General features: G+C 39.2%; 1 protein-coding gene across 1 annotated transcript in view; it reads left to right on the top strand.

Moving 5' to 3' along the window:
* The window catches only part of wdr36 (WD repeat domain 36), a 47,610-nt gene extending 33,573 nt beyond the window's left edge, over positions 1 to 14,037 (top strand). Inside the window, exons 17-23 of the mRNA NM_001308831.1 lie at positions 900 to 1,007; positions 4,025 to 4,122; positions 4,207 to 4,352; positions 4,463 to 4,579; positions 6,789 to 6,870; positions 6,958 to 7,145; positions 13,786 to 14,037. Coding sequence (NP_001295760.1) covers positions 900 to 1,007; positions 4,025 to 4,122; positions 4,207 to 4,352; positions 4,463 to 4,579; positions 6,789 to 6,870; positions 6,958 to 7,145; positions 13,786 to 13,935 — 889 coding nt within the window. The 3' untranslated portion in view covers positions 13,936 to 14,037. The remainder of the gene's footprint in view (positions 1 to 899; positions 1,008 to 4,024; positions 4,123 to 4,206; positions 4,353 to 4,462; positions 4,580 to 6,788; positions 6,871 to 6,957; positions 7,146 to 13,785) is intronic.
* Positions 14,038 to 24,146: the final 10,109 nt, after the last annotated feature.

Below are 24,146 nucleotides of genomic sequence, written 5' to 3'. Positions count from 1 at the left end.
TCTAGATAAACCCTCAAACAAAAAGAAAGTGTTTGTATTATAAGTCTATTCTTTTCTTCAAGACAAACAGAACAAACCAAACATTTATTTGAATAGTCACACATGGACACACTGGTCATTTCAGTTTGGCAAGTTGTTCATAGTAAATGTTTTTCAGTGAATTACAAAATAATTTTTCGTTTTATACTTAATGTTATACTTAAACATATTTTTAATTCACAGAATGCCGTTACATTTCAATGAGTTTTATGGAGAGTGGAGAACAAAAATAAACATTTTCAAAAGTTTAATTAAACTTTTACTTTGCACAAAATTACAGTAAATTGAACAGATCATGAAAAGGCTTTAGTTTCAAACTTTTCTATATTTTAAAACTGTAATAGTTTAGTTTTTGATTTGTGTTAATGTTTCTTTTAGTGGACGCGCTAATATCTAATAAAAACCCTCTTCATTTTTTATTAGATATCTTGACAACTTTTTAGGTTTATATCTCAACATTTATGCCACAGGTAATACTAAGATAAGTGTTAGTGAGATTGCATCATTGTAGTTTTACACCAAATCACCCAAAATAGCCTTTTGCAGGAGGGAAAGACCAGACCTGTCCAGTGACACCTTTTCCACTTTCTATATTATTTACTGGTTAGATATTTATGATGACCTTTTTTCGGTTAGTCAGCCTTTGATACTTTTCAAAGTAACCAGTAAAGCCAAATTCAGAGATAATTATTATCTTGCGAAGATGTGGCCATAGTGACATTTAGTGTGTCGGATATTTTTTTGATTGTTCTAGCGGGGATTCCTCCAGCCCATGAAGTCCCCTCTGGCCAAATCTAATGATTGAATGATTTCCTCAAACACTTTCACATCCTTTAACTTTCTCTTGCTTTTTTTCATAGTTTGGTCGACTGTTTCCTGGTAGAAGCAGCAGCCGTGAGTGTCAGTTTGTCCCCTACCGGGAACTTCCTGGCCTCGTCGCACGTTGACGGCCTCGGTGTTTACTTATGGTAAGAGATTGCAATGCAGATACGTTCTTTGTGAACTCTTGTTTTCAATTGATTTTTTCACACACATGAGATAAGAGTGTTAAACTTGGGGGTAAGCTTTTAGCACAGTTATCTCGTTGTTAATCTACAATGAACAGTGAAAAGCAATTGTGGGTTATGAGTTCATGAGACTGCAGAATGAATGCTGAGGAATTTTTGACTAACTGCTAATTTATTATTATTTTAATTATTAATATTGTTATATTTAAACAGATCCACAGTGTATATGGGAAGTATTCATAGCGCTTCACCTTTTCCACAGTTTTTTGTTACAGCCTTATTCCAAAATGTATTAAATTCATTTATTTGCTCAATTCTACACACAGTACCTCATAATGACAATGTGAAAAGGGATTTTTCAAATTGTTGAAAATTTATAACAAATAAAATACCTGAAAAATCACATAGAACATCAGTATTCACAGCTCTAAATTGAGCTCAAGTACATTTTGTTTCCAATGACCATTCTTGAGATTTTTTAGCAGCTTAATTGGAGGTTACCTGTGGTAAATTCAGTTGATAGGACATGATTTGAAAAGGCACACACCTGTCTATATAAGGTCCCAGGGTTGACAGTGCATGTCAAATCACAAACCAAGCATGAAGACAAAGGAGTTGTCTGTAGACCTCCGAGACAGGATTGTCTCGAGACTCAAGGCTGGGGAAGGTTACAGAAAAAATTCTGCTGCTCTGAAAGTTCTAATGAGCACAGTGACCTCCATCATTCATAAGAGGAAGATGTTTGGAACCACTAGGACTCCTCCAAGAGCTGGCCGGCCATCTAAGCTGAGTGATCGGGGAGAAGGGTCTTAGTTAGGGAGGTGATCAATAACCCGGTGGTCACTCTGTCTGAGCTCCAGCTTTCTCCTGTGGAGAGAGGATAACCTTACAGAAGGACAACTATCTGTGCAGCAATCCACCAATCAGGCCTGTATGGTAGAGTGGTCAGACGGAAGCCACTTCTCGCCTGGAATTTGCCAAAAGGCATCGGAAGGACTCTCAGACCATAAGAAACTAAATTCTCTGGTCTGATGAGACTAACATTGAACCATTTGGAGTGAATGTCAGGCGTTACGTTTGGGAGAAAACCAGGCACCGCTCATCACCAGGCTTATACTATCCCTACAGTGAATGGGGGTGACAGCATCATGCTGTGGGGATAGAGGGAAAGATGAATGCAGCAATGTACAGAGCTAACCTAAATGAAAACCTGCTTCAGAGTGTTCTTGACCTCAGATTGGGCCGACGGTTCATCTTCCAGCAGGACAATGACCCAAAGCACAGTGCCAAAATATCAATGGAGTGGCTTCACAGCAACTCAGTGAATGGCCTTGAGTGGCCCAGCCAGAGCCCAGACCTAAATCCTATTGAACATCTCTGGAGAGATCTGAAAATGGCTGTACACCATGGCTTCCCATCATTACAGAGCTTGAAAGGTACTGCTAAGAGAAATGGGCAAAAATCCCTAGATGTGCCAAGCTTGTGGCTTCTTATTTAAAAAGACTTGAGGCTGTAATTGCTGCCATAGGCGCTTCAACAAAGTATAGAGCAAAGGCTGTGAATACTGGTGTACATGTGACTTTTCAGGATTTTTATTTTTTAAAAATTTGCAACAATTAAAAAAAATCTTTTTTCACATTGTGTGTAGAATTTTGAGGAAATAAAAGAATTTAATCCATTATAGGATAAGGCTGTAATGCAAAAAAAAAAAAAAATGTGGAAAAAGTGATGCGCTATGAATACTTTCCAAACCCCTGTAGCTTTAGTTAGTTGGCTGAGGTCAGTATAATTGCCATGCATAGCATTTTATAGATGATTTCTGTTTCTAATAACTTTGTTTACATAATTACATAGTGACTAGCATGTAAGTCGTTATATAACATTATTAAAGCACTCATTTTATGAAAATGCTTTATATTTATATAAGCATTTAAAGTGTATAAACTTGTCTTTGTCAACTCACATTTCTACATTAACCATGAGAAATCATAAATAGTTTATTTTGCTTCCAGCATGTGTTCATCAGTTCAGAGTCAGAACTGTTTTTTCAGTTCAGTCAGTGTTTGGAGTTAATGAGATGCTGTTTGCAAATTTTGCAAAGTTTGCATATAAGCAGCATCAAAGGATCTCATACACCAGAATATTGGCTAGTTTCTAATCCCAGTGACTGTCGGGGTGGCCTGAAAGTGAGTTTTCAGAGAACATTTCAGACAAATCAATCAGTTTTATTGGAATGTCATAAAATTTTGTCATTGAAAGTCAGGAATTTTTATTTGTTGTTGTTTGTTTTTTGGGACCATGTCATAAAATATCAGGATTTTTTGTTTGTGGCTTTATTGCTTAAAAAAATTTAAGGCTAATAAATTTTAACAGCTTTGACTTTAAAATTGAAAGACTATTTCAAATACTGAGAGTTAAAAACTAGATTACAGTAAAGCTAAATGTGAAGTTCAAACTGCTATCAAATATGGGAGAGGGAACTCCAGGAGCACTAACAGCAAGGTAAATTATTAATTGTTCTAATTATTGCTATTAAACTCATGCAAACGTTATTCAAGCTAATAATATTATGCAAAACACAACAGTGGCATATTTTCCTGTTCATGAGACATCGTGTGATAAAAGTGGGAAAGCCTGCATTCTAGTTCACAAAAAAAAAAAAAAACACTTAAAAATAATTTGCTAATGAACAAACAGATTACACGTGCAGAATAGCTATTTTACTGCACAAGACTTTAAATTTAGGGGTAAAATACAATAACTTGGGTTACCAGAGGGGGAGTAAATTAACATCAGATATACATTATTGGCTATCTATTTAAATATATTGTCTTAGACAAGGATTAGTAAATATTGAATCTTATTTTTGATGCATTTTTGGTGACCATTTGAAGGTTAATAGTATAATGGTTTTTATGTTCCAAGCATATCTTTAATGTCATAATTCAAAATGTGAACTTGTTCTGGCACTTTTCCAGGTCCAATAACACGCTGTGCAGTTTGGTGTCATTGCGCCCTCTACCTGCAGACTATGAGCCGACTGTGATCATGCTGCCTGGCAATTGCCCAAGCAAAGGTGTCATTGCGTTACCATACTGATTACAATTGAAAATATGATATAGCTTGTGGCTAAAATCTCCTTGATTGTGCTTGTGAACAGATACAGAAGAGGAGGAGGTCTTAGACTCTGACAGTTCTGAGATGGCAGAGTACATTTCTCCAGCACAGTTAGATGAACATCTGGTCACTCTGTCACTGCTTCCTGACTCACGCTGGAAGAACCTGCTGCATCTCGACATCATCAAGGTCTGTGCTTGTAAAAACAGAGCAAAACAGTGGTTTATGCTCACAGAACAATGTTCGGTGTGTTTAAAATTGAAAAACGTATAATGTTACAAATAAATCTTTATCTGCAGAAAAAGAACAAACCCAAAGAGCCTCCAAAAGTGCCCAAAGCAGCACCCTTCTTTATTCCCACCATTCCAGGGCTGGTGCCCCAGTTTTCTCTTCCCAACACACCTTCAGAAGCCCAGGTAAAAATAAACTCTCTCTTTCCCTCTGTATTTTTATGATAAAAATTTGTTATATTTATTATACCGGGTGATTCAAAAAGAATAGCACAACTTTCGGGTTGATGTCACTAGAGTGTCTGAAGGGGGTCTTTTTGAACATCTATCAACTAGTTTTCTGCTGAAAAAAAAACTTGGTCAAGTACTCTTCATATTGATTAATTGCGCAAGGTTTCATCATGTTTCTTTGATTAAATACAGATCTTCAAAGTTGTGGTATTTTTTTTTATAACTTTGTATGTATGGAAGACAAAATTATTAGCCATCCTGTGAAAAAATACTTTTTTAAATGTATACTTTTTTATATTTCTGTATCTCCTTTTTTTTCTGGGAAAAGTTGTATGTCTTTAAGTTTGTAAAAATTGCTAAATGCAGTATTATTAGCCCTCTTAAAAAAACATATATTGTACTGCATTTTTATACAGATGTCCAATGACTTTTAACCTAACTTTTTTAGTTAAAATATTAAATAAAAATGTTAATAAACAGGTCAAATCAAGAGAAACATAATAAAAACTATTTTGTTTAAATGCACCATATTTTCTTTTCTTTAAATAATAAAATTAAAGAAAATATTTTCAAAAGGGTGTGTACTCAATTTATACTCAGCACTGTATTAGGGCTGGGCAATATATCGGGTTCTGGGAATATATCGATAGGATTTCCCAACGCGATTCGGTATTATCCAATATCGATATGGCCATACATGCACATTCTGCGCGAAACAGACCACTCCAAGGTAGCATGTGAGCTCCACTTGCACAAATGTGTGCTTGCGCAAATTAACGATTCACTCCATGAGTCATACAAAAATTTGTTCAAAATGAACGAATCGTTCAAGAACAACCCATCACTGATGCGACATGGAGGAACATGCATACCCAAAGCGTCTGCTTAATGAATAAATGTAAATGCTGTATTGAAATCTGACTTCCCTCAGATGTACACACATTACACAGTGCCTGCAGCTGTCACTGCGATTTATCAGAAACGTTTTATCGATCATTTCTTCTACAATTGTCAGCAAGAAAAAACGTAGAAGCCTTGTCAAATTGGCAAGCAGCACCTGAATGTATTCAAAAGAATTAAATTCTGCCAAAATGGGATGAATTTATACCGCATATCGAAAGTAAAACCACCTAATATTCACAGATTATAAGTTCACTATTTATTACATGACGGTCTCTTCTTTACATTTACGTTATAACACATTTAGCTCTGCGTTCTGCTCTGTTAAAATGACTGTTAACATGCTTATTTATGTACTTAACCAGCATTTCACCTCAGTACTCTGAAAAAATTTAATTACTTCTCATATCTATAGTCTATTCAATTTCATCTCCTTATTTAATATTTAGTGAAACAAGTCAAAACAAAAGAAAAGGTGTAGGATTTTTTACATGGAGTGAAAGAATTAATTTTAGATATCTTCCATATGTGCACTGTTTAGTAATTTTGCACAATACATACATTTAAATGTGTAACTAAAAAACATGTACAGCTGAATTAACTGTTTAAAAATCACACAACTGTGGTATACAGGATTACTTAACAACCCTGTAATTGTAAAATAAAAAACTATTTTATATTTATATTTATTGTGGTTCTTTTCTATCCTACAATACTTTTTGTTGTGTTACTATTTAAGTGTGTTCTTTTTTACTCTGACAATGTAGCTGTTTTCTATGGTTCTGTTTATTTTGTTATTTGTACAACAGCACAGTAGTGCTGTTTATAGTGTTGAGCAGGAAAAAAAACTGTTCAATATTTATTTATCAAAGATTTTGTTTATAATTTGAAATGTTTTGCTACTTAAAGCTTTAAGTTGAAGAAAAACCTGTACTGTATTTTCTTTACCAAAGATTTTGTGCAGCTGTTATGTTCTGTGCAGCTGTTTATTTGTAAACGGGGGAAACCCCTGTGTTTGAATTTGCTCAATTTTGCTAAAAAATGTTTAATGAAGTTTTAAAAAAGGCTTTAACTCATTTATGGGAAAATGCCAAATGTATATCTTTTACCATCATTCCTTCTGAAAATACCGGGATATGATATATTGGCCATATCGCCCAGCCCTACACTGTATATATAACGTGTATGTCTATTTCTTTTTGACTTTATTTGTAGGTGTATACTATAATATGCAATTCATGACATTTTTCAATTTGTTTTTCAGTCTAAAGTTGTCAACTTAGGAGTATTGGCACAGAAGTCCAACTTCTACATTGAGCTTGAGAATGCTATAGAGAGCAACTCCTGTAAGTCCCTTATGTGGTTCTTTATAGTGCTGCTGTGATGTGATGTGAAAGATCACAGCATGTCATCTTTTTATTTTTTCCTGATAGATGAAGAGCCGGTAAAGCTGTTGAGAGAGTTGGGGCCCTCTGCCATTGAAACAGAACTTCGGGCCCTGTCTCCAGATATGGGTGGAGATGTTGGAGTCATGAAGAGCTTCCTCAAGATGATCAGCTGCATCCTTAAGTCCAAAAAAGATTTTGACCTGGCCCAAGCCTATCTGGCATTATTCCTAAAGGTCGGTGTTCATTTTGACAGCAATTTTTGATTTAGTTTTAGTTGTAAGGTCTTTGCACACTGAAGTCCAAAATTTTCATATAGTCAATAGGGATGCAACGATTAGCTGATTTCACTATTAACTGCGCTTTAATTTATAACAGTTAATTAATCGTAAAAGCCGCATTTCTGTTGCATGGAACAAAATGAAACTGCTGCAATTAAACCAAGTTATGCCAAGTTGCCAACTGTGCGCTAGTTTAAAGTTCCAAGTATGTACAAAAAGGCTAATACGCTCACCGAATTAACTATAGCAGCGGCCGTTCCATATCACGTATTTTCCGCTTGCAATTTGTTATTTCTAGTGTAATAATGATATCCAATGTAATGCAGGAACGATCCCTGAGCTCATAACATCCTTGAGCCCAGGGCTCCCTGCTGTTTGCAGGGCAAGAGGGGAGTTTGAGCTCATGTAGATCTTGAGAACTCCCCTGCTGTTTATAGCTAATAAACAAATAGGAATCTATAAAGAGATGACTATTGGGGGAAACCAACGCTAGAACATGGAGAACATGTAAGCTCCTCACAGAAAAGTTGACTGGCATTGTAAGGACTAGAACCAGTGATGTTTTTGCTGTGAGTCAACAGTGCTAACCACTGGGCCATCATGCCGCTCATCTAAGAAAGGAGGAGGAGGTGGAAGGGGGGATTCTTCAAAACAGATGACTGTGGTATGGAGCTTAGGTTATTTATGGAGACCTAAGAATTGTCTAATTGATGAATCATGACTTGGCTAATGCAGGACCTGCTGTGTTCAATCATAAGCATGTGATCCTCTTGAAATTAGTTTAGAAATAAACTTCAGTTAGTTTAGGGTTTGTTGACTAAAATATAACCTGTTCAGTTGACACTAGAATGTTATTCGATTTGGCTATTTATTAATTTTGTTGAAATAAAACCCACATATCTAGAATTCCCTTACTTTTACCAATTAATTGTATTATTAAATTATTATTTCTGCCTAGAACTACTGTAGTGGTCAAAATGACTGCATGCATTTCAGTGTCTGCTGCTTTTCCCCATGACTTTAAATATGCATAACTTAGGATAGGTCTTTTAAAACAGCGTATTCAGTGTCACAAAAAAAAGCCTGTCCTACTTGTGAAAGTGAAACGAACTACATTTAGACATAGCCACTGTGGTAATTCTAGTAGTAAAATAAGTCCAGTAGTTCCAGTGTTATTTATGCACTTTTTTCAACTATTCTAACTTCAGGTGAACACACATAAGAAAATCCCTAAATTAAACATCCTAAAACGTTATCATTACGTTTTTATTCATTGGCAAAAATTGGATAAATTGTTGTACATGTTTTGTTCTTCAAAACTGTTGTTAAAGGGATAGTTGACCCAAAAATGCAAATATTTTCACCCTCACGTGATTCCAAACATTTCTTTTTTCTCTTGAACACTAAAGATGTTTTGAAGAAAGTTGAAAACCTGCAGCCAATAACACTTGTATTAAGAAAAGCAAATACTATACTATATAAGTCAATGGTTACAGGTTTCCAACAATTTCCTAAATATCTTTTGTGTTAAACAAAAAAAAGAAATCTATAAAGGTTTGAAACAAGAAAAGGCTTGAATAGATGATGACAGAATGGTAGATGTTATTTTTTTCATAATACTTATGTATGTGTTATATATTTTTTTATATATAAGCTTATAAATGTAATTCTTATGAACATAAGACATTTTTTAAAACAAAAAAAAAAATCAAAGTAAAAATCTAAATATTACAGATGTTGGACAAGTAACATACTTGTATATATGTTAGGGCTGTAACGATACACGATATGAAATCGAAATCGCGGTGTAATAAGGGAGAATCGCGACACACCCCTTACCTTTCCAATAACGTCACGCGTGCCTGCAAAAGTTAAGCTAGTTGAAGAAGAACGTAAGGAAACAATTTTTTTCTGCTCGACATTACAAGCGCTGCTCCGTTTAAGCCCTCACAATAAGCGTTTAGACGGGAGAGCTTGCATGGAGCTCTTAGTAGGGACCGTCTGAATGTGTCAGGAATATCAAAAACAAAACCAACTTAACCACGCTTGACAACCGACAACGGCAGAAACATTGCCAATTCTGTCAAAGCATTGTTGTTAATGTGGCTGCGCAGAGAGGGATGGGCGTTCACCAGATGCCCCGACTCCTCTGCAGAGGAAACTTTTCTGTAACCGTGCTGTGCGCTTTCTGTTTAACCCTTTGGGAGTTACGTTACATGCTGACTGACAGGTGCGCGATGCGTGAGGCCAGGAAACAGGACGAAGCTTTCAGTTAAGATGAACACAGTTTCTATAGTTATACTTTATTTAGAGATAAAGGTATATGGCTCTGCATATAATCACTCTATCTTGCTGGAGTTTATAGGTTTCGCTTTACTTCAGGACGCATTAATGCCGCTCTGAAGGTCTAATCGATGTTTTAAGTTATCCAGAGCTGTATGAATGAACAAATCTCGAATATCACAATAGTATTAAATATTACAATTGTAACAACACAGACAGCAACACTTATGCACAATCGATACCCAGCTGATTCAGTCGTTTCATAAGAGGACCGCGCTTCTTCTCTTCTTTTTTCCTTGTCAACATAAAGGCAGTGAGGTGCGCCTTGTTTTCGGCTTATAAAGCATGTATGCACATTATTGCAATAGCATATTTAAACAACAAAACTGTTTACAAAAAGTCAACATTTGTGCGCGTTCTTGTCGTTGTCTTTTCATCACGCAGCGCGCACTTGACCCGCGAGGGAGAGAGAGGAAAACATCAGGACATATTCTTTAAAATAATGTTTTCTATTAAAAATGTAAAAGGTTTTGTTATTATAATAATAACAGCGGGGCATTAAATAAATGCATATTTTCCGTGGAGCGGGCAATTTGAGGAAGTCTGCGATATTTATTTGACGGAAGAAAAAACATGATTGGGAAAAAAACAGCCTATGCCGGTTATTAAAAAGAATCAGTCAGTATTTTCGTTTTGTAATATAAATTAATTATTTAAATGAAAATAATTTAGGGCAGTCCTATTTATTTTATTCATTTTATTTCGTTTATTCTGTTCTTCTGTGCTAAACACTGCAGGTGCGTGAAGATGCTCTGTTGTTCTGTTCTGTTATTAATATGCTAACATTTAAAAATAAATAAATTTTAAAAAATTAAAATAAGTAGCCTATTTTAAAATGCAATATTTAATGTGTCAGACACAAAATAGACACGTCAATTTGTTTAATATAAAATTAATAGTAATCTGACCAGTTGACTGTTAATAACCGATTAATGAGCGGCGGTTGTCCTTAGCAAAATTAACCGAAATGAGCATCCCTAGACTTTTTCTATGTAAGAGAACTTGATTGAAAAAGAATTTTTAACATGCTTGAACCATCTACACAATGGAGTTTAGTTGTGTTTGGTTTTTCAACAGTATTTTGTTACAAAGAACACAAAAGTGATATAGCTTTGGCTATTTATTTTATATATGGCTATTTATATTGTTAATAATTTGCATAGTTAATATTGTTCTTTGACGTTTAGTTTATAAAGATTTTTCAAATGTTATTTAATAAATAATAGTTTTAAAAATCTTTTTTTTTCCCACCCCACACGAAAAAAAAATCGTGATACGAACCGAATCGTGGGTCAAAAATCGTGATACGAACCGAATCGTGGGTTTGGTGTATCGTTACAGCCCTAATATATGTGTTTGTGTGGGTGTGTGTATATACAGTTGAAGTCAGAATTATTAGCCCCCTGAATTATTAGAACCCCTGTTTATTTTTTTTACCCAATTTCTGTTTAACGGAGAGGATTTTTTTCAACACATTTCTAAACATAATAGTTTTAATAACTCATTTCTAATACCTGATTTATTTTATCTTTACCATGATGACAGTAAATTATATTTGACTACCTATTTTTAAAACCTTTCTATACAGCTTAAAGTGACATTTAAAGGCTTAACAATGTTAATTAGGTTAACTAGGCTGGTTAGGGTAATTAGGCAAGTTATTGTATAATGATGATTTGTTCTGTAGACAGTCGGGGAAAAAAATGAGCTGAAAGGGGCTAATAATTTTGTCCTTAAAATGGTGTTTAAAAAATTAAGTACTGCTTTTATTCTAGCCGAAACAAAACAAATAAGACTCAAGCAGTTTATGATGCATTTTTGGAAACAGAAGATAAGCCCATGGTCTAATGCGCCACCTGGCTTGAGAAACCCGTTTTCAAAGAATTATTTTTTGGGTAGCACAAATATTCTGAATGCCTTCGACAGTATTCAAATGAGCCATTTTAATCTAGATTATTCCAAGAATAATCTAGATGAATCTAGATAAAAAAAAAAAAAACATATATATGCCAAAAAATTTGAATATCAAAGGGAAGTCTATTTATTTCAATAATTTGTTTCAAAAAGTGAAGCCTGTATGTTTTATTAGTTCACTACACACACAGTGGAATATTTCAAGCCTTCATTTGTTTCAATTTGAATGATTGTGGATTAAAGATTAAAAAAAACATCTAGTATTTTACTAAATTAAAATATTTTATGTGACCAATTAAAATGAGTATTTTAAACACATGTTGGCCTTCTGAAAAGTGTGTTAATGTACTGTATTATGTCCTCAGTACTTTACGAAGCCTGGTTTATACTTCTGCGTCAAGTGACCGGTGTAACCCACGGCGCATGCAACGCGCGTAGCTGTGCATTTATACTTCTGCACGCTGTCTCTGTTGGTCTGCATTAACACTTCCAGAACGCTTGTTGGCAGTGAGGTGTTGATGTTCCTCTGTGTCGAGTTTCTTCGCTGCTGTTTTGCTTTTCCTGAACACTTCCTGGATGTACTAGTGGCTCAAACATGCTCATTTTAAGGCAGGATCCGGCGGACGTGCAACAACTTTAACTATGAGGTAAACACAAAACAAAACTTTCCATCCGGAACTCCTTCACAGGACTCAACACGTGTGACGTGTAGTTACATTTTTTGTGAGGTGCACGTCAGCGTAGCATACGCCGGCGTTTGACGCAGAAGTATAAATCAGCCTTTAGGTCTCCTTTTGCACTAATTACAGCATCAAGGCGGTGAGGCCATCAACCTTTGACACAGTTGAGGTGTTATGGTAGCCCAAGCTGCTATCAGCCTTCAGCTTGTCTGCATTTCAGGGTCTCTCTTCCCTCATCTTCATTTTGACAATAGCCCATATATTTTCAATGGCATCTAGGTCTGGTGAGTTTCCCTGTTTGCCAATTAAGAACACGGATACCATAGTCCTTAAACCAGGTACTGGTAGCTTTGGCACTGTGTGCAGGTATCAAGTCCTGCTGGAAAAATAAAACCATCATCTCTAAAAATCTTGTCGGCAACAGGAAGCATGAAGTGCTCTAAAACGTCCTGGTCTAGAGCTGCATTAACTGTAGACTTGATAAAAGACAATGGACCCACACCAGCATATGACATGGCTCCCCAAACCATCACTGACTGGAAACTTCACACTGGACATTAAGCAGCTTAACTTTTGTGTCTCTCCGCTCTTCTTCTAGACTCTGGGATCTTGATTTCCAAATGAAATACAAAATTAGCTTTCATCTGAAAAGAGGACTTGGGACCTCTGAGCAACAGACCAGCACTTTTTCTCTTTAGCCCAGCACAGACGCTTCTAACATCGTTTTTGGTTTAGGAGTGGTTTGACACATGGAATTCTACACGCCATGTCGTGCAGATGCCTGTGGTGATTCTTGATGCTCTGACACCAGCCTCAGTCGCCCTTGATTGACAATCCTCTCAAGGCTACCATCATTCTTGTGCACCTTTTCCAGGCACATTTTTCCCTTCCTCATAACACTCTATTAATATACTTAGAAACTGCACTGTGAGAGTATTTAGCTTCTTTTGCAGTTGCCTTTTCCTCCTTATGGAGCGTTCCATTGATGATCTTCTGCACAACCGTCAAGTCAGAAGCCTTCTGCATGATTCTGAAGCCTATTAAGCCAGACTGAGACAATATTAAGGCTTTGCATTAATTAGCAGACTAGATTGAGACACAGGAAGCCTATTCAAATTGAATCGAATCAGTTCTTTAAATATTTTACTTTGTGTGTAGTGAACTAATAACATACATGTTTCACTTTTTAAAACTAAAAATAAATGGACTTTCCCCCTCGATATAAGAATTTTTTTGGCACATACCGATGTATGTTTATATATATTATGTGCTTTTAATAGCTCATGTTAGCATAACACATTGCAAAGTGACTACATCATATAAAATAATGCAATCAATTTTATAACATTATCCAGTGTACAATTTTAGATTCACAGTGAACATAAGTTATACAAGAATGCTGCTGGATTGAACAGACATGATTAAGCGTAATTTAACTTTGACCAGCAGATGGCAGCAAATGTAAATTAGAACATTTCTCTTTATGGCTTCCGTTTCAAGCTCCCCCTGTCTGTACTACTACAAACATTTCTATATACTTATTCTTTATCTTATTCAGTTGTTTTGATTAGATCTAAAACAACTGTAAATTAAATGGTATTTAATGAAAAAAGATGTTTTTTTCCACTTTGACTGACCGTGTTGTCTTCCTGTTTCAGCTGCATCTTCGGTTGATCTCGGATGAGCCTGAACTGATGGAGGAGGCAGAGAGAGTGTCTGCGCAGCTGGAGGAGACGTGGATGTGCATACAGACGCTCTTAAACCAGAGCATTTGTCTGTTGTCTTATATCAAGAGTGCGCTGCTGTGAAACACCTTCTGCATTTTTTTAAGATTTTGATGAATATTTGTATCAGACGTCACATTCTTTACCTGTTTTGTTAATACAGATTAAAAGTTGACCAAATCTGTAGTTTTGTTTTGTGTTGTTTTACAGTATATGTCATACCTTATTTACATTGAATGGATGATGCCCCTATTTGGAGAAACATTTATTGTAATCTTCCATGTTAATTTATTTGACAAGTATCTTCGTATTGTACTAGGACAGGGGACACCAATCTCGTTCCTCGAGGTGCTGTCTCCCGGCAGAATTTAGCTCAACACACCTGCCTGGATGTTTCAAGTGTACCTAGTAGGACCTTGATTAGCTTGTTCAGGTGTGTTTGATTAGGGTCGGAGCTGAAATCTGCAAGACATCCAGGAACAAGTTTGGTGATCCATGTACTAGGATAACACATTTTCAACATTCAAGTACATCAAAGCACATTTTTGCACCTGTAAACTTACCCGATACAGTTAAAGTCCATTTTTTGCCCGCCTATACATTGTAAAATAATGTTTCTAAAGTGATCTTTAACAAACCAAGGACATTTTCCACAGTATTTCCTATTAAACAAAAATAATTCTTGTGGAATCATAAGTCTTATATTTCTTGAATAAATCAGTTTAAAAAAAAAAATATATATATATATATATGTATATATATATATATATTTTTTTTTTTTTTTTTTTTGGAGGTCAGTGTTATTACCCTCTTAAGAAATATTTACTGGATATTTTAATTGTCCAGTGATTCTCAAACTGTGGTACGTGTACCACTGGTAAAATATGAATATAGATATTTCATAGAGAGATGAAATATGTCATGTACATGCTACACATTTCAAAATTTATCAAAAATTATTTATATAATGTAGGGTCCAGCCAGTTGGTCCAATGACGGTATCCAATGGTGGTTGAAGGTTCACTGCATGTTCGGTCTTTCCAGTGCACAATGTTGATCTTCATTAAACTTAGCTTATATCTGACTCCAATTTTAGTATGAGGTGGTTTAGAATATTAATATATTTATCCTCGTTTTATCTGACTCCAATTATAAAACATTGATAAGATTATTTTGTTTCCTTTCACATTATTTTGGATTATGATTGAATATTCTTTTGATTTGTTATTGTACCTTATTCTCATTTACTCAGATTCCTATAGCATCTCGAGTCTTGCACCGGCCGGGTATACAATCTCTTAATACAAGCTTGTCAGTCTTGGTCATTAGCGATTAAGCGATTAACCACTCTCCTAAATAGGCAGAACCCTACATTACTCAATTTAGGAGATTTTTATGTGGTCCCCATAGATCTGTTATCTACTTAATCAAGACAAAGTATTTTAATAATAATCGCACAGGATTATAAGTTTGTAGATGAAGGCCTAAATATCCACATTTAAATTAGTTTCAACAATATTTTGTTGTTCTAAATAGTTGGCCTTTCACAGTCTAAGTATACTTGAATTAATGCCACTTTGTTAGTCGGATCTCTAACAACATTGTATAGCGTGTCACGCTGCTCCGTCTAACATGTTTTAGTCAGTTACTAACCTGTACAGTGGCTTGTAGTGCTATGGACAACAACATTTATCAGTGATAATAACACGAGGTTTGAATAATTCAAAACATAATTTATTAGTCAGGTAAATGTATTATGCCAAATTCAATCAGTCAATTCATAAATGATCAATACAAAACATCAAATTATCAAAGATAAATCCAAGATGAAAGATGCATACCTGACTTCAAAAATATACATAACATGGAGCAGGCTCCATGTTATGGGCTGATCTGGTTAGGCAGAATCGCCCTGAGCCTTTCTCAAACCTTACCTTAAATAATCCAAGAATTCCCTCAAGGAAGGGGTTGTGTGTATAACAAAAGGCATTCACACTTAGTGGAAAAGTCACACCCTTCACAGTGGTTCAAAAGATGCCTGAAGTTATATATTTATTGTTTTGATTATGTCTGTTTCTGAGAGAATGAGACCATTGTACCAATCGCACTGAGACATTTCAAATGATATCAAACATGACAGATAAAGTCAGTTTGGTTAATCTAGAACATTCAAACATTGAAATGACCATATGTGTGAGATGGGGTGGATGAAGCCGAGTTTCAGCAGACTCAGATGCAAATGCAGCAGGAACTGGTTTTACCCGCATTGCCACCTGCTGGGTTGTGGAGTCACCAGTCTCTGTTTTGAGCTCATGTTTTGAATTGTCAAAGATATCAAAATATTTGCAATATTTCAACTCTTACATATAATATGTCATATATGACATAAAGCCTATATTTCTGAGGTAATCTGCCACGTTTTTTTTAACTGTGCAGAGGTGTAACTGCTTAACTGGGCCAACAACGCTACTGGATTTCAATGCTGCTCATTTTAATGGTGGTACTTGAAGAAACAATTTTTTTTCTGAGGTGGTACTTGAAAAAAGTTTTTAGACCACTGGTCACAACAAACCAGTTATACAATGACTTGACCAAGCTTTCCTAGTTAACATAACTTAGTTCAGTCTTTAAATTACACTTTAATCTAAATCAAAGACTAGAATATGTAAAGGGACTTTGTCTGAATACAACTATCTTGCAAAATAACTTAAAATACCAGTTCTAAATGTAATGCTTTTGAATGCAGTCAATGAATACGTTCACTCACCATTAAGTGGCTTCAAATAATTGGAGATATTTTGACAAATGTTGGCAACCTGTAGCCATTGACTTCTGTTGATGGAAAATAAAATATTATGGTTATTATATGTTATGGTTATTATATATTAAGTTAATGGCTACACCATCTAACATTGTTCAAGTTATAATTTTCAACAGAATACCGATCAGCTAGCTCATGTGCTAAGCATTGCGTTACTTCAAAGTAAAACCGGTCCGCATAGGACATCATTCATGAGTTTCTATCAAATGTTTGGGGTCCAGCATGTTTTACATAGCGGATGCTCTTCCAGCCGCAACCCATCTCTGGGAAACATCCATACATACTCATTTACACTTATTCACTACAGACTATTTAGTCTACCCAACTCACCAGTACCGCATTGGACTGTGGGGGAAACCGGAGCACCCTGATTTCGGGTGAACTGTTGTTTGTTATTTTGTGACTTGCTGCTTCCTAATGGCTGTTTTAGTCATACATTTTTTTCTTTTCTAACCATGACTTACATCAGCTCACAAAAACACGTGAAATATAGCCTAGTTTAAATATTATCGAAAAAAGAAAATGTGTATAATGAGCTGAACTCATTTTAGGTCTTTGAGTATCTTTACAAATGAACAGAGGTTTCTGCCAGTTTTATATTTACACACAGGTTGCTGCAGCAAAGTAACGGTGACAGGTAAAGTTAGGCCTGTAGCCAGCCTGGTAAAACAGGTGGTTCTTTTTTCTCAAAAAGTGGACCTTTTCGCCCTTATACGTCTCAGTTTCTATTTAACTATGAGATTTAAATAATGCATTTTAGTGATTTTTTGCTGGATTAACTAGTCAGATGTCATCAAAACCACACTTTTTGATGTACTAAAAATATGTCCTAAAAATTTGCAATAAAAAAATTTTAAAAAGACAAATTTATTACATGATATATCATTAGGAAAAAATAGCAGTCTGTTAAAGTTTTAAAGTAAAAAAAAAACTAGCCCACTATTATTTATTAGACAAAAAAACAACTAGCCAGCAAATGCAACTGCCCTCAGTCACAATTTAGCCATTTTAATAATGAAAAAATGAAAACATAATAATAATAATAATAATAATAATAGTAATAATAAAACAATAATAATACATTCTGTTGAATTTTTCTAGTCTCTTTGGTAAAAAAAAAAAAAAAAAAGTACATTTGAAAATTCGTGGATATCAACAATAGCCAATATGTATTCAAATTAATTTAATATGGCGCACTTCTTGTGCTTCACACCTTTTTATTGCTCATTTTTATTTTAGAAATAAGGTCCAAATAGCAGTCAAAATAGGACAAATGAGCTCATGTATGGGACCAACTTCATGGGCCTTTGTCAGTGAGGGGTGGGTCTTCCAAACCCCCTTGGCTAAAGGCCTGAAAAGTTAGAACAGGTTTCATGCTTTCAGTAAACATGTTTTAAATAGAATTTTGGCTGTAAAAGCGCACCTACAGTTTCAGGCACAGGTCAGATTTTCTCCTGGTCATAATTTATTTTCTTTATATTAATTTTGTCTAAAAAAATGTCGCATTGTAAACATTTGCATCTGCATTCCTATAAAACTCGTCGATTCTCTCTCAGTGTTGTCAGATCGCTCGGTGTTGCTGTTTGTACTTGACCAAGGTGGGTTCAATACCGACGGTATGAGTGGAGCCACGCCAATCTCACAAAGGCCGCTTTGTTGAGCTTCACTCTGACCCGTCTGTGCTGTAGTTCCTTGCGGTTTGCATACATAAGCGCAATATTGCGAAGAATATTACGTGTTTGGTGCTCGAAATGTGCCGCCGTGCAACACTCCAGTGAGCACTGGAACGGACTGGATCCCGGTTAGCTCGTGCACTGTCTGGGGCGAGGCGGTTTGGGAACCCTAGGCAGGGATCAGTACAAGCCCTGAGGACCCTCAGTGAAACACGGGAGGCCGGTAGTGGGAACCCGCTGCGAGGGTAATGGTGGGTGGGAGAAGCGAGGCCCACTCATCGTCTATTTTAAACTATAGTTTTAAACTTTAGTTTACCATAGTTTAAAATTGAAACCATGGTAACTAATGTTTTAACTGTATGTCTGGCTGTTGTAATGTTTTGCTTTGTTTTTCAGCAGAGTTGTTGAGCAAAGAAGGACTATTGAAGACAACCGCTGAAGACAACCGTGGGTTTTATTCATTAGCAACCGCATTATAATGTTTCGTTCCCGTGCTGTTTTCTGAAAGTTTATCTAGTTTATATAAATTTGCAGGTCAAACAAAATAAACTATATTCTTTCTAAACACCTGTCTCGTGTTTTATTTGTAGTGTTCATGTTTTATCATAAGTCTGTTGAATGCATTTATATGCAACATGGTTTGACAATAAAGTAGTCTAACAAGTAAATGGTTGTTACAAATGTACCTTCATTTGTCAACATTTAGTGTAGGTAATAAAAAGTTATTCCCAGAGATGGGTTGCGACTGGGAGGCAATCCGATATGTAAAAACATGCTGGATAAATTGGCGGTGTGTTCCGCTATGGCGACCACGGATTGATGGAGGGACTAAGCCGAAAAGAAAATGAATGAATAAATAAAGGTGATAATAATCACAAACTGCTGTCTCTTAAATTATTATTATTTTCTATAAATTGTCAGTCTTCCTTTTGTACATGTGTGCATGCGCATACACAGATGTTCTGTAGCTGAGACATCTGACATCTAAAAAAACATACAGATCAGCCAGATTTTTACTTGAACCGAGAAGAGAGACTTTCAACTGAGTGTATTTGTGTTGGTGTTTGTACTGAAGATGAAGTTGGTATGTACTTGTCAGCATTTGTTAAATCAAGAATTCAGAAGTTTACACGAGAGCTGCACTTATTAATGTCAAATGTATTTAAAAAAATATTTTAAAGATCTCCAGTATCTGTGCGGTGCAGAAATGAACTTAAAATGATGTTAGAAACTGGTATTAAAATATTTACCCTGTATTTACAAATATTACAAAAATAAAACCAAGAAGACTGCATTTTAGTCAGTAATATTGGATTATGAAATTTTAGTAACTTATTAAGTAAAATGTAGAACAAATATCAAAACCACCCAGTAGGTGGCAGCAGAGCACTGTCCTAATTCATTCAAACGGAGTAACTGAACGTTCGAGGTTACAGAAGTAACCCTTCGTTCCCCGAGGAGGGTAACGGAAGTGCTATAAGTGGATTTGATGTTAAAATCCACGTATGGGAGGATTCGGTTCAGAAGCCGCTTGTCTGAAAGAGTATTGAACGGGCCAATTAAACAATGAATTGGCAGCGTAAGCTTGCGCAGGTGTGCTGCATCACCAATTAACTGAGCATATAAGCACACCTGGCGCCAGCAAACGCTATCCTTTTTAAGCTGAAGAGACTTTTAACAGCTAAGGGACAGTCATTATGGCGACGGAGTATAGCACTTCCGTTCCCCTCCTCGGGGAACATTCTGTAACCTCAAACATTCCCCTTCGGTTGGGGAACTCCAGTGCTATAAGTGGATTTGATGTTAAAATCAAAACGCCATAATGATTGCACCTTACCAACGCCTCCGATGAAAGGGCAGTCAGGCAAGCATGACGTACCCAAATCATGGAAGGCACGGTCCTCCAACGTGCCCTTGGACCTAACTTATCCCCACTTCAAAAGAAGCTTCACGGAATAGGTATCTTTTTTGGGAGTCGCTAGCGGCTAGATAATTCTAGGAATACGACAGTATGTTGGGAAGCGTGCAATCCTGGTAGGGAGGACGCTGCGGAGACCATCCACACCCAATAGGGGGACAAATGGAATTTCATATGGACTTACCCTAAGGAGGGGGAGTGCGCATAAGAAGGTGGTTAGCGGATAGGGAAGACACGGGTCCACCCAGGGGGGGGGACTAAATCGTGGCGGAATAAGCATATGGGATCGCAGGAGGGGATCACACATAGCCGGCACCTATACCCAAAAAACACGGGCTGACCAGCGGGCAGACCTAACGTAGTGGGCCAGCAAGTGACTCCTCCGCTGAGTCAGTGCTTGGGTCTTCGGAGGAATCTGCAGGGCTCACCGAACGGGGAGCTTTACTGACAGACAGGAAGGTGCACATCTCTCCATGTTAGGGGAAAATGCAACGCAAGCGTGTTAAAACACCTCACCAAATTGCTTCCTCAATCACCAAGGGTTACCTCATACCTTTGAGGAAACCGGCTCCACTCGCAGATTGTAAAACCTTGCAAATGTGTTGGGTGTCGCCCAGCCCGCAGCTCTACAAATGTCTGTTAAAGAGGCGCCGCGTACACGCGCCCAAGAGGATGCAACGCTCCGAGTGGAGTGCGCACACACTCCCGGGGGACGCGGCTGACCTCTGCTCAAATAAGCACATGAAATGGCCTCTACAATCCAGTGGGATAATCTTTGTTTGGACACGGCACTTCCCTGCTGCCGTCCGCCATAACAGACAAAGAGCTGCTCAGAGGATCTAAAGCACTGAGTACGGTCCACATAAATGCGCAGGGCGCGAACTGGACAGAGTAAGGAAAGGGCTTGGTCTGCCTCCTCCGGGGGCAGCGCTTGCAGGGTTACTACCTGATCTCTAAAGGGAGTGGTAGGAACCTTGGGCACATAACCCGGGCAGGGTCTCAGGATAACGTGAGAAAAATCCGGCCCGAATTCCAGGCACGAGTCACTGACCGAAAATGCCTTTAGGTCCCTGACCCTCTTAATGGAGGCCAACGCGACCAGCAGAGCTGTCTTCAAGGACAGAAATCTTAAGGATACTGAATCGAGTGGCTCGAAGGGATCTGAACGCAGCTTGTGAGGACGAGGGCGAGATCCCAAGAGGGCATGAGAGGGGGGCGAGTTGGATTAATTAAAAACACCTCTGAGGAACTGGATGATGAGGTTATGCTTTCCCACGGTGCCGCCAGCCACCGCGTCGTGGTGAGCGGAGATGGCGGCAACGTAATCCTTGAGAGTGGAGGGCGGCAGCCTGCTATCCAGCTTCTCTTGAAGGAAAGAGAGCACAACACTGATCTGGCAAGTTCGGGGGTCTTCTCTGCGAGAGACACACCATTCAGTGAATAGACTCCACTTCAGGGCGTAGGCGTGCCTCTTGGAGGGGGCTCTAGCCTGAGTGATGGTATCAACCACTGCAGACGGCAGGTTACCTAAGTCTTCCTCGCATCTAGGGACCACACGTGGAGGTTCCAGAGATCGGGGCGAGGGTGCCAGATGGTGCCCTGTCCCTGAGAAAGTAGGTCCTCTCTCAAAGGGATCTGCTAGGGAGGGCCGTCCTGAGGAGGGAGAGCTCTGATATCCAGGTCCGGTTGGGCCAGAGGGGCGCAACTAGCAGAACCTGCTCCTCGTCCTCCCTGACCTTGCACAGTAGCTGTGCGATTAGGCTCACTGGGGGAAACGCATACCTGCTGCACCGGGGCGAGTTTGCTCTTTTCCCAGTTGACCTGCAACCCCAATAGGCGAATATGCCAGAGCACCTTGTCAATTGCTCCCGTGAGTGGGCTAAAATCAGCCAGCGTCGAGATAATTAAGTATGCGGATGCCCGCGAGTCGAAGGGGCGCTAAGGCACCCTCCGCGAGTTTGGTGAAGACCCGCGGAGACAGAGAGAGCCCGAAGGGGAGGACCTTGTATTGCCATGCTCGACTTTCAAACGCAAACCGCAGGAACTGACGGTGGCGCGGAAGAATGGAGACATGAAAATACGCGTCCTTCAGGTCTATAGCTGCAAACCAATCCTGAGGACGAACGCATCGGAGGATGTGCTTCTGCGTGAGCAATCTGAACGACAGCTTGCGAAGGCAGCGGTTCAAAACACGCAGATCTAGGATTGGCCGTGACCCACCGCTCTTTTTGGGTATGATGAAGTACGGGCTGTAAAACCTGCTCTCCATCTCGGCTGGAGGAACTGGCTCGATTGCACCCTTCGCCCGGAGGGCAGCAATCTTCTCTCGCAAGACAGGAGCGGACAGGGGATTGACCCTGGTGAAATACACGCCCGCGAACTTGGGAGGCCGTTTCGAGAACTGAAGCTCGTAGCCGAGTCTGATCGTGCGTATGGGCCACCGCGAGGGGCTGGCCCGCGCTAACTAGGCAGGCAGAGCCCTCGCTAATGGAGTCATCGCAACAATCGCTGACGTACCAGCGGAGGGGCAGCACGGAGCGGGTGTGGTGATCCGGGGAGCGCGAGGGTCCCACAGAAGAGCTGGAGAAGAGCGATTTGCTCTGGCTCCGCACCCTGACTCCGGAAAGGGGGCTTGGGGGCTGGGAGAAGGGAGACCGTCCCCCCAGCACCTGTAGCATGTAGACCCTGCGAGCTGAGAGGCGGTGCGTACTAGACTGGCAGGGCTTGCAGCGCTCGTGAGCCACTGGCGGAGCGCACCAAACCTGCGAGCTAGAGAGCACAGTATCTCAGACTGGCAGATTTTGGGCTGTCACATCCGGGGAAGTGGAAAAGTGCCCTTTCATTTCATGGCAGTAAAAGGTGCCGTTGGAAATGGGGCCCCGCCCTCCAGGGAGGAAAGAGCAAGTTCCCTCTTCTCCAGATGACCTGTCTCAGGGACGCTTCCTGGTCCGTTGCCGGACTTAGCGGCGTTCTGGGCAGGGGGGGCTGCCTGCTTCCGCGGTGCAGCTCTCGTAGGCGGGAGCCTTCGGTGAGGAGCAGGTATGGATGGCACGGCGGGCGGAGCGGGCTTACGGACCCGCCGATAAGACATCACCCATCAGACTGCTCTCTCACCACCTCGAATTCCTGGGTGAATTCGCAGACCAGCTTGGGATATGGGCGAGTCAAGAAAGCGGACTTTGTCGACTTGTCAGCCAAGTTTTAGTCAGGGGTGGCGCTCCTGGACCACTAGTGTGGGCATCGTCCTCCCCAAAGCACACACAGCGAACTTAGTAGTCCGAAGAGCTTAGTCGGCTGCGGTGCGAAGCTCATAAGCTTGGGTTGGACCCACCCTCGTGCAGCTCGGCCAGCGCCTGCGCTTGGTAGCTCTGGTAGGTGGCTATAGCATGCAAGGCGGAAGCAGCCTGGAGCAGAAAACTTACAGGCTTTGGATGGGAGACGAGGCGGACCCCGCCAAGAAGAGGCACTACGCGGATTAACCGCCATCGCGCACTCAACCTGAGGAATCGCCACATACCCCCTGGCTGCTCCACCATCAAGAGTGGTGAGGGTGGAGGGACACGCAGCACGAGCAGAAAAAGTGCCCTTCAAGTCCGCGTGAGCCTACTTTGCGCTTCCGGGAAGAAGGGGACGCCCCTCTAGTCGCAGCCCGGGAAAGCACGGCTAACATGTCCGTTTCAGGATCCGTTTTGACAGCGCTCACCTGCCCGAAGGGGGCGAACGGGTCTGGATCATGGACAACTGGGGTGGTTTGCCCTTTTGAAAAGGCTAGCCGCGATCTTTACTGCGCAGCAGTCATAGCATCGCAATCACGATATAAACTGCCCGCGAGCAGCGCATTAACATGCTGGAGCATGTAATGCAGTGCCCGTGCCCATCACCT

The sequence above is a fragment of the Danio rerio genome, chromosome 5 (assembly GCF_049306965.1).
Source record: "Danio rerio strain Tuebingen ecotype United States chromosome 5, GRCz12tu, whole genome shotgun sequence".
Taxonomy (NCBI): domain Eukaryota; kingdom Metazoa; phylum Chordata; class Actinopteri; order Cypriniformes; family Danionidae; genus Danio; species Danio rerio.
The sequence above is the reverse complement of the archived record's forward strand: the minus strand, read 5'-3'. Positions and strand labels throughout refer to the sequence as shown.